Source organism: Procambarus clarkii, chromosome 31 (assembly GCF_040958095.1).
Source record: "Procambarus clarkii isolate CNS0578487 chromosome 31, FALCON_Pclarkii_2.0, whole genome shotgun sequence".
Classification (NCBI taxonomy): domain Eukaryota; kingdom Metazoa; phylum Arthropoda; class Malacostraca; order Decapoda; family Cambaridae; genus Procambarus; species Procambarus clarkii.
The window spans coordinates 25426011-25436812 of NC_091180.1; the positions used below are offsets into that span (position 1 = coordinate 25426011).

At 46.7% G+C, this 10802-nt stretch overlaps 1 protein-coding gene across 1 annotated transcript; it reads right to left on the reverse strand.

The window, feature by feature from the left end:
- Positions 1-8437: 8437 nt before the first annotated feature.
- On the reverse strand, positions 8438-9244 carry LOC138370224 (aggrecan core protein-like). Its single transcript, XM_069334221.1, has one exon. It carries the CDS (start codon positions 9242-9244, stop codon positions 8438-8440), a length of 807 nt encoding a protein of 268 aa, XP_069190322.1.
- Between the last annotated feature and the right edge of the window lie 1558 nt (positions 9245-10802).

The window sequence follows — 10802 nt, forward strand, 5'->3', positions numbered from 1 at the left end:
TTTGCTTCTTATTTGTCTCATTGTGAATTCACATTCAATGTCAACTTGTGGCTTTGATGTGGCACGTTTGGCCAAGTCATCCGCCACCTCGTTGAGCACTATTCCAACATAAGATGGAATCCACATGAATTTCACACTATGACCTTTCAGCTGTATCTCAGTTATTCTTCTCTTACAATCCTCAACTATAGACATGAAGACTGGGTTTCGACTGTTTAAGGACTCCAGTGCTCCTCGGCTATCGACAAATACAAAAACATTTTTGTCGTCATAACGCACTTCCTCCAAACACGCCAGAATGGCCTGCAGTTCAGCTTGTGTGGATGATATATAATTACTAAGCCGGAGTTCAATTATCCTGTCCACAGTCCCAAACTCAGTATATTCCCTTTCCTGAGTTGAACTTTAGTAGCCATCCTCACTTTGGATAATGAAATGAATTTTGTGGATAATGTGTGTGTGTGTGTGTGTGTGTGTGTGTGTGTGTGTGTGTGTGTGTGTGTGTGTGTGTGTGTGTGTGTGTGTGTGTTTGTGTGTGTGTGTATTTACTATTTGTGACTGTAAAATCGAGCTGTTAGTTCTTGAACTCAACGTTTCTAATCGTCGATTGTCTAATGTAATGTCTCCCAACCTATTTTCACTCATATTTACTTCATGTATATCTAACACACACGCACACCTCGCCAGAATGTAGCAGCTGTCTAGCCTTCAGGTACCTATTTTACTGCTAGGTAAACAGGGGCATCAAGTGCAAGAAGCTCTGCCCATTTGGTTCTGCTTGGGCCGGGAATCGAACCGGACACCTTAGGCGCTGTCCACTCCGACCTGTGTGCGTGAGTATGAGTGTCTCTCTCTCTCTCTCTCTCTCTCTCTCTCTCTCTCTCTCTCTCTCTCTCTCTCTCTCTCTCTCTCTCTCTCCTACACACATACGTTGACACAAACAACTTTTTGTTTATGTGTCACCTTATACTGTGTGGGTATTGGAATTTTCATTTTCTCAGATGATGCTCTAGTAATGAGGATAAGAACAGAGGAAAGCTGCGGGAGATTACAGCAAGTCCTTGATACGCTTCAAAGAGTGTAAGATAAATGGCTACAAGACTTCAACCTTGGTTAGGTGCAAAGTTATAGGGGTGAGGATCGGAGCGAGATAATCCCAGCACCTCCCCAAGGCGCAAATAAGGAACAACGGAGGCAACTCCCTGCAATCGCAGAAATATTTTCGAACGTACAAAACACCCAACCTGACCATAGAACACGTTAGCATAATGGCGTTATTAGATCACGTTAGCGCTTAGGAAACTGGCAGTCGTCTGGACAGCTTTCAGAGGAGGCAAAGAGGCACTCATAAAATGGTATATAGCTTAAGTAGGACCTCATCTCGAGGTCCTATAAATACAGCAAAACTTGATAAAGTCGCAAGATACTGCAACAAGACTTGTTCCGGAATTGAAGATATTCCAGCTGTCAACGGCCGAAGGGATTACACAGCTTCGCCACTCTTGAAGAAATAACGTTCACAAATCATAAGGAAATGGAGAGTTGTATATAAGAGTTCAAGATGAAACAAACAGCAACACACGAGGCCATGGAGAGAAACCTGAGGCACACAAATGAGCTGGAAAAAAACTTATTAAGAATAAAAGGATTTCGAGGAGAATTTGGAGAGACAAATTCCATAAACAATTTCAACAGATTACACAACAGGAAACACGAACCCCCCCCCAAAAAAAAACCTCATTATATATTTCGACGAGTGGATTGGAAAAGGCGGGTGAGTACGCACGCAAACTCTCACTTTCACACACACACGCACTCAATATTCATGCCCCCCTCAGGTGAGCATTTGTCCGGGGCAGGTGGTGGTAAACACAGGCTCAGAGTTGTGTGTCAGGGGACAGCTTACGTGGAGCTTAGAGTCATAGCTTTGATCTTTCTGCTCGTGCCGGAGGCGGCAAGCGGAGGCGTTCATCTCCTGAGCTCTGTCGTGAGGGCGGGTCGTGTGTAGTGAGGGCGGGTCGTGTGTAGTGACTGTGAGTCGTGTGTGTGTGGTGAGATGGACCACTGGCGCTGAGTGGGGGCCAGGAAACTGTCAACCATTACCCGCGTGTAAAAATGACCTCCATTTAGCGATATAACTTGAAGAAGGGCAGACTCTATATCGCCCGCAGTTTACACTAATGGCGGGACGTCATGGACCCGAGGTGTGATTACGTTAGCCAGAAAATAAGGTTGTTGTAAGTCAGGTGTCTCCTAAAAGGCCTTGTGTGTGCGTGTGTGTGTGTGTGTGTGTGTGTGTGTGTGTGTGTGTGTGTGTGTGTGTGTGTGTGTGTGTGTGTGTGTGTGTGTGTGTGTGTGTGTGAGTGTGTGTAGTCACCTAGTTGTGCTAAAATATGCCTCTACTCGTCCTGTGTACATTTCCTTCGTATGGTGCTTGACTGTGGAGTAATCTTCCCCCCCTTCTTAATCCAACAAGAGCTAGCATCACTCACGTACTGCTTCCCGTGGGAAGCCAGCCTCCAAGTTTATCCCATTTCCTCCTTGCTTTTAGTTCCACTTAATTCGTGAACACCGGAACAACGTTGTCACTCATCCGTAATGGGATTTCTTGTCCAGTGCTATTGATGTCCCCCCCTTTCTCTCTCTCTCTCTCTCTCTCTCTCTCTCTCTCTCTCTCTCTCTCTCTCTCTCTCTCTCTCTCTCTCTCTCTCTCTCTCTCTCTCTCTCTCTCTGTCTCTCTCTCTCTCTCTGTCTCTCTCTGTCTCTCTCTCTCACTCTCTCTCTCTCTCTCTCTCTCTCTCTCTCTCTCTCTCTCTCTCTCTCTCTCTCTCTCTCTCTCTCTCTCTCTCTCTCTCTCTCACTCTCTCTCTCTCTCTCTCTCTCGGAGTAAACAAAGCTGTTCTGGTTGTTAAATTCCCCCCTCGTCCTTGTTTGGTGCTTAATATGTTGTGTATGTACTCTGACATTGGTGTACTCACCTGATTGTATTGTACATATTGAGTCCTGTACAATATCTCCCGACCTTCCAGCGCTTGATGATCATATCTGCTCTTATAACTTTGAATGATGAATCATCTCATTACAGTCATTCACTATTATTATATCAGAGACGTAATTCATCACATCTTAGTGACTCATCTACATCTCTAGCGTCTAAATATCTCATCTTCATCTGTACACGCTTCCCTAAACATCTTTTCATATTCCAACCTTCTCTATTCCATGGGAAGATTTAATACTAACCTTTTAGACCTTAGGTGACCTTGCTTCTGTGGAGCAAGAGGGAGTCTTGGAATGGAATCCATACCAAGATGGAGATGTGGAGTCTGCAAATGCCATCTCCATATTCCAGTTGTGGCCTCACGTGAAATTGTGTATGTAGAGAAAACTGCAGGTGGCTAATTGGTCCAGGCGAAGCAGCACGTATTTAGACTCGCAACTTATACATATATATATATATATATATATATATATATATATATATATATATATATATATATATATATATATATATATATATACACACATTTTTGGTCATTACTGTTAATTCCAATAACACCATCCCCCATTATCAACAAAATATTAATGTCTAAATATATTCATTATTTACGAAAAGTTATCGTTTCACTTTATAAAAAAATATTGGCCATTTATTACGTAAAAAAGTATTTATATTTTTTTCAGAAGCAAATAGTGTCTATGTTTTTGTAAAAAAAAAAAAGGATAGCTGTGCCTTTATTTTAAATTATTTCCAATGTGCATATTTGTGTATATTAGAAAAATTAATTTTACCTTAAGAGTTATAACCTAATGAAGTAGATTAGTGAAGGAGATTATAGAAGCAAATTTAATAAAGTTTCAAACTGCAGTATGACAGGAAAGATGGAAACCTGGAATTATTACATTAACTGGAAAGTTGGGGCTTGGGATCTAACGCTCGACCCCACATGCACATGTAGGTCGGTACATGTAGGCGAGTACACATACCCAGCTTTAGGGACATATTGCAACGTTCAATACTCCATCAATTTCGTTTAATCTGCCTCTTTAATTGCTTATCGTTAATTCTCTGTGTACTTGGCACTCAGTTAAATATTGATGAGTGGGAGTATGACTCCACTGCTGCCAGTTACGAGTTAATGAATATTACCCAATGATTCGTGAATAACAATGAATGGATGTAAATGTTGAGTTATTCAACATTTACGTGTTTTACGTGTTATTCAACATTTACAACATATTTAGCTAGTGTTTAGCTCTACCGGTAGTGGCTATGGTATTGGGGAGGAGGGGAGGTACTGTTTGTATGGTGGGTAGGGGAATAGGAAAGAGAGAGAGGGAGAGATATAGAAGAGAGAGAGGTAGCGAGGGAGGGAGGAAAGAGTAAGAGAGAGAGAGAGAGAGGAAGGGAGGGACACCGGGAGGTAGATAGGTTGCAAATAATGTTCTATTTGTCTGGGATGCTCCCGGACGCAGGTTCGAATCCTCGTCACAGCCCTTGTGGATTTGTTCATGTTCTCAAGATCTCTTTATTATGGGACATAAAAGGTATTCGGGCATTTACCAACTTTTCATTATCATCAGAAAATGTTTTGTTGATGTGTTCGTCTGGTGCCAAGTTAGCAGTTAAAGGTTTTCTTATCTTTCCCTCGGAGTTGTCTCCGTTTTAGTCTATAATGTCCAAGTAATCGTCTTTCCTCCATTCTTATCCTCATCACTTTGCAATTGTCCGAGTTGAAGTTAAACAGACATCTTTTTCTGACCAAGCACGTCTTGGTCTTTCTGCAGTTTCTCGCAGTCTTCTTTGCTCCCGGTTCTTTTTCAGCAGCTTTGTATCACCAGGAAACATAGATGTAAAAGATATTATTATTTCCGCTGTCACCTGTGACCTTCCACCTCTTGTTTTCTCAGCTTTCACCACCACCTTCTGTTTCCCGCCCAAGAGGAATCCCTTCATGCATCATTGCCCTATCCCGGTGAAAGCTGTTTTGTTTTCTAGTTTGTTTAGCTCACTTTTGTGCGGGACTGAATTCAACGTTTCCTGCCATTGTTAATTGGTGGTAAAACTCAAATTGAATCCTTAGACATCATGTGCCTTCTGTGAGGATAGAGACAAAGCACATTTTTTCTAAATGATCCACGAATTACCTGTTAGTGAAAAATAGTCTGAAATGCACTGGCTCCTGTCTTCCTGTCCCTGTATATAGGGTCCACTTTAGCTCTTTCTCATCTCTGGCATTTCAGAAGTTCGTATGGTAGAGTTGAAGATGGCTCAGTGTTTCTGTAGATTCTCTTCGGATCTATGGTGTTTGGATCTGAATATGTTTTTGGTCCAGGAATACTACTTTCTCCATATTCTGAAGGTTTCACTTATCTTGACCAGTTTGACTGTTAGTACTGACGTTATTCTACTAATGTGTGTTTACCTGGCATTAGGTTTGGTGTTATGTATATACCTAGGCCTTTAATCTTTTTCTGAAGGAAGATTCTGTTTCGCCTTCATTGTGTACAGCTAAACAGGCTTTCTCACCCATGTGCCTATCCTTGTAACATTGCATGTGGGTGGTTATCTTGAGGTTATCTTAAGATGATTTCGGGGCTTTTTAGTGTCCCCGCGGCCCGGTCCTCGACCAGGCCTCCACCCTCAGGAAGCAAGCCCGTGACAGCTGACTAACACCCAGGTACCTATTTTACTGCTAGGTAACAGGGGCATAGGGTGAAAGAAACTCTGCCCAATGTTTCTCGTCGGCGCCTGGGATCGAACCCGGGACCACAGGATCACAAGTCCAGCGTGCTGTCCGCTCGGCCGACCGGCTCCCTCGCTCAGCCGATCGGCTCCCAGGTGGGTTAAATTCTTGCAACCATTTTCCAGTTAGCTTCTTGAGCATATCCCGTCCGCTTGCGTGATATCAGTCTCTCTCTCCATCCTGATTCTTCTTAATAACTTTGCATAGTTTGCAAACGTGTAAGTGGAAGTGCTAATTTCCTCTATCAGGGCGTTAACATTTATTAGAAATAAGATGTAGTTCATCCCTCACACTGTACACTCTCAGGGAGAGAGAGAGAGTGAGTGAGAGAGAGAGAGAGAGAGAGAGAGAGAGAGAGAGAGAGAGAGAGAGAGAGAGAGAGAGAGAGAGAGAGAGAGAGAGAGAGAGAGAGCTTGCATTTTAAAAAGGTTTGAAGCGCTTACAATCGACTTGAAGGTTCTGCGACAAGGAGACAAAAATATACATTTCTGGGGCACTGAGTAGTCAGCCAAGGGGAAAGACGTAACAGAGTGGAAAGGGGAGACTTTGTCGAGGTGTTATTTTAGCTCGGAAGAGAGGGAGAGAGAGAGAGAGAGAGAGAGAGAGAGAGAGAGAGAGAGAGAGAGAGAGAGACGCAAGGTTCTTGAGTGGTATTTGATGTCTTGAAGAGAGGAAGATTACAGTTTTGTGTTGGTAGGGAGTGGTAAGTGTATTGATTGCAGTGTTGGTGCGGAGTAGTGGAGCTTGTTACTGTACTCACACAATTGTGCCTGCAGGACCGAGCTCTTGGCCTCAGCCTTTTCAACTGTCGGTCGTCTAATGCAATGCCTCCTGACCCACTACATTTCTACCAATGCATGTCGTATGCATCTTACCATTTTCTGTAGGTCATGATATTTACTATCCACTATTAGGTTTAATTAATATTTCCTTACATCACTGTGACTCGTCTGCGCCTCTGGCCTCCATCCATGCGAAACATTTCGTCCTTATCTACTTTTTCAATTCACTTAGGTATCTTATATATCGCGATCATGTCTCCCTCTTTTCCGTCTCTTATCTAATGTAATAAGATCCAGTCCTCTCGGTTCTAGAATTTGTTTTGCCCGCATATATATGTGTTTTCTCATATTTTTTTTTTTTTTTATGTAGCGCGCACCAGACAGTATGAGCTATGTGGAGCGCATTGCTGAACAGACACAGGGTGCGTCGTCTGGGACCGTGTCTTGTCATCTCTGAAAGTTACTCGGAGTGTGTGTGTGTGTGTGTGTGTGTGTGTGTGTGTATGTGTGTACTCACCTATTTGTGCTTGCGGGGGTTGAGCTCTGGCTCTTTGGTCCCGCCTCTCAACCGTCAATCAACTGGTGTACAGATTCCTGAGCCTACTGGGCTCTATCATATCTAAATTTGAAACAGTGTATGGAGTCAGCCTCCACCACATCACTTCCTAATGCATTCCATTTACTAACTAATGTGTATTTATGTGTGTTGTGGCATGACCAGTTGTGTCGTGTGGTTCACCACTGGCTGTGTTAATTATTGGTTGTTGTGTGACGGTGACGGGGGGATAGTCTTACAGCAGTTGGAGCAGCAGCTGGGGGATGAGCTCTGAATATATGGCTGAAAACGAGTGAGTCAGAAGCTTAAGACAAATATTTCCTCCCCTTGCTGAACAGATTAAGGCAGCGTCTGGGATACTCTCGGACGCAGGTTCGAATCCTCGTCACGGCCCTGGTGGATTTGTTCATTTCCTCCCTTGTTTGTATAGCTCCAGACACTTAAGTGTATTATAATGCCGCGTGATGCTTAGGGGGTCCTGTAGCACAGAGGTCTTCGTCCTCGGCTCACACCCGAGGGACCCGGGTTCGATTCCCCTGGCAGGAAAGAAACGGTTTGACTTGTTTCTTTTCATATGATGCTTGTGTTCACCTAGCAGTGAAATAGGTACATGGGAAATAGGCAACTGTTGTGGGGTGCATCCTAGGGAAGGTGAGTAGTTAGTCTAGGGGATAAGCGTTTTCAGGCTTCCTGTCCCCGACGCCGGGAACGATTGTGCATGTTTATGATCCTGCGCGAGTGTGTGTGTGTGTGTATCACATTGGAACATCTACCGTTTAGGCAGTGATGTGGTGGAGGCTGACTCCATACACAGTTTCAAATGTAGATATAATAGAGCCCAGTAGGCTCAGGAACCTGTACACCAATACATTGACGGTTGAGAGGCGGGACCAAGGAGCCGCAACTCAACCCCCGATAGCACAACTAGCGAGTATACTGCCCCACGTGTAAGGAGAGACACGTTGGCCCTCCGGAGCTGGGAACCGCTTCCTGTGCCAGGTAAGTCCACTACGGGCTCACCATAGCCCGTGCTACTTGGAACTTGCTTTGAGTACCTGAATCTATATCAACAACAACGGAGCAGGGAACCACCGCTGTGTCCGAGCTAACTCCCAATACAATTACTTTATATTTGCTTAAAAAAAAAAACGTGTTCAAAAGAACCTTTGAGTTTCAGTCATCACATTCATTCATTCCCTCACCATCACCTCACCCACAGTCACCTTCACCCCAGCTCCTCGTCACCATCAACACCCTCAGTCATCATGTTTTAAATTTGACAAAAATTCCAGGCAAAAAAATTAAAATAACAGAGGGTAGGAGGCGGCTGTGACGTCATCACCAACAATGTCTCAGCGGTTATGTATAGTGACAGGATGATTGATGGGGGGGATCCTGCCCGTCTTAATCCAGGATGATAATGGCTGGCCCCAGACACGGAGGGGGCCCTGCCTGGCCTCCACAGACACGGAGGGACCATCACTAGCCTCCACAGACACGGAGGGACCATCACTGGCCTCCACAGACACGGAAGGACCATCACTGGCCTCCACAGACACGGAAGGACCATCACTGGCCTCCACAGACACGGAGGGACCATCACTGGCCTCCACAGACACGGAGGGACCATCACTGGCCTCCACAGACACGGAGGGACCATCACTAGCCTCCACAGACACGGAGGGACCATCACTAGCCTCCACAGACACGGAGGGACCATCACTGGCCTCCACAGACACGGAGGGACCATCACTGGCCTCCACAGACACGGAGGGACCATCACTGGCCTCCACAGACACGGAGGGACCATCACTGGCCTCCACAGACACGGAGGGACCATCACTGGCCTCCACAGACACGGAGGGACCATCACTGGCCTCCACAGACACGGAGGGACCATCACTGGCCTCCACAGACACGGAGGGACCATCACTGGCCTCCACAGACACGGAGGGACCATCACTGGCCTCCACAGACACGGAGGGACCATCACTGGCCTCCACAGACACGGAGGGACCATCACTGGCCTCCACAGACACGGAGGGACCATCACTAGCCTCCACAGACACGGAGGGACCATCACTGGCCTCCACAGACACGGAGGGACCATCACTGGCCTCCACAGACACGGAGGGACCATCACTGGCCTCCACAGACATGGAGGGACCATCACTGGCCTCAACAGACACGGAGGGGCCCTCCCTGGCCTCCACAAACACGGAGGGACCATCACTGGCCTCCACAGACACGGAGGGACTATCACTGGCCTCCACAGACACGGAGGGACTATCACTGGCCTCCACAGACACGGAGGGACTATCACTGGCCTCCACAGACACGGAGGGACTATCACTGGCCTCCACAGACACGGAGGGACCCCTCACTGGCCCTCACAGACACGGAGGGGCCCCTCACTGGCCTCCACAGACACGGAGAGGCCCTCACTGGCCTCCACAGACACGGAGAGGCCCTCACTGGCCTCCACAGACATGGAGGGACCATCACTGGCCTCCACAGACACGGAGGGGGCCCCTCACTGGCCTCCACAGACACGGAGAGGCCCTCACTGGCCCCCACAGACACGGAGAGGCCCTCACTGGCCCCCACAGACACGGAGAGGCCCTCACTGGCCCCCACAGACACGGAGAGGCCCTCACTGGCCCCCACAGACACGGAGGAGCCCCTCCCTGGCCCCCACAGACACGGAGAGGCCCTCACTGGCCCCCACAGACACGGAGAGGCCCTCACTGGCCCCCACAGACACGGAGAGGCCCTCACTAGCCTCCACAGACACGGAGAGGCCCTCACTGGCCCCCACAGACACGGAGAGGCCCTCACTGACCCCCACAGACACGGAGGAACCCATATAAGGGGCATTTTATATTTCTCTGAATTAATCGTATCCATCCTCATCAAAGCTGCATCGCTGAGCTGCTGAAATGAGCACCTGAGCACCGTCGCTGAGCCCCTGGAACGAACAACTGAGCACCATCGCTGAGCTTTTGGAAAAAAAAAAGCCTGAGCCCATCAATAATGTCCCGGTCGGCCAGTAGGAACAATACGCCGTGCTCCAGAGGACATGTTTTGAAAGGCATTAGCTTATCTTCATGCCTAAATGGGTTTGCTAATTAAGTCATCCATCAAAATACAGACTTAATTTGTAGCGTTTTTTTCGTAATCCTCGAAGCGTGAAATTCGGCCGAGAGAAGACGGTAAAGATCAGTTCGCATCACGACTATGCCTTTAGCTGGGATTATCCGAATGGCAGAGGGGTCTCTCGACCGTGGTTTTGTCTGAGAGATTCTAATTTGTCAGAGAGTTCTGGAGAACGAGATGAATGGCTTTGGGTTTACGATGTTGTACAGACGCGCGCAAGACTTCGTTGTACAGCGAGAGGGTCTTCTTGTGCTGGGTTTTGTGGGAGTTCTCGGGCCAGATTCACGAAAGTACTTACGCAAACACTTACGAACGTGTACTCAAAGCCTCAATCTTTGACGGCTTTGGTTACATTTATTGAACAGTTTACAAGCATGAAAACTTCCCATAAAACTGTTGTTATTGTTATAAACAGCCTCCTGGTGCTTCGGAGCTCATTAACTGTTTAATAATTGGAAACAAAGCCGCCAAAGATTGAGAAAAGATGTACAGGTTCGTAAGTCCTTGCGTAAGTGCTTTCGTGAATCTGGTCCGCTCTGAAACAGCCGCTGGAGGAGATCT

What these genes read in the sequence shown, in the direction of transcription:
- LOC138370224 (XM_069334221.1), bottom strand. Translation starts at nt 9,244, where the DNA reads ATGTCTGTGGAGGCCAGTGATGGTCCCTCCGTGTCTGTGGAGGCCAGT.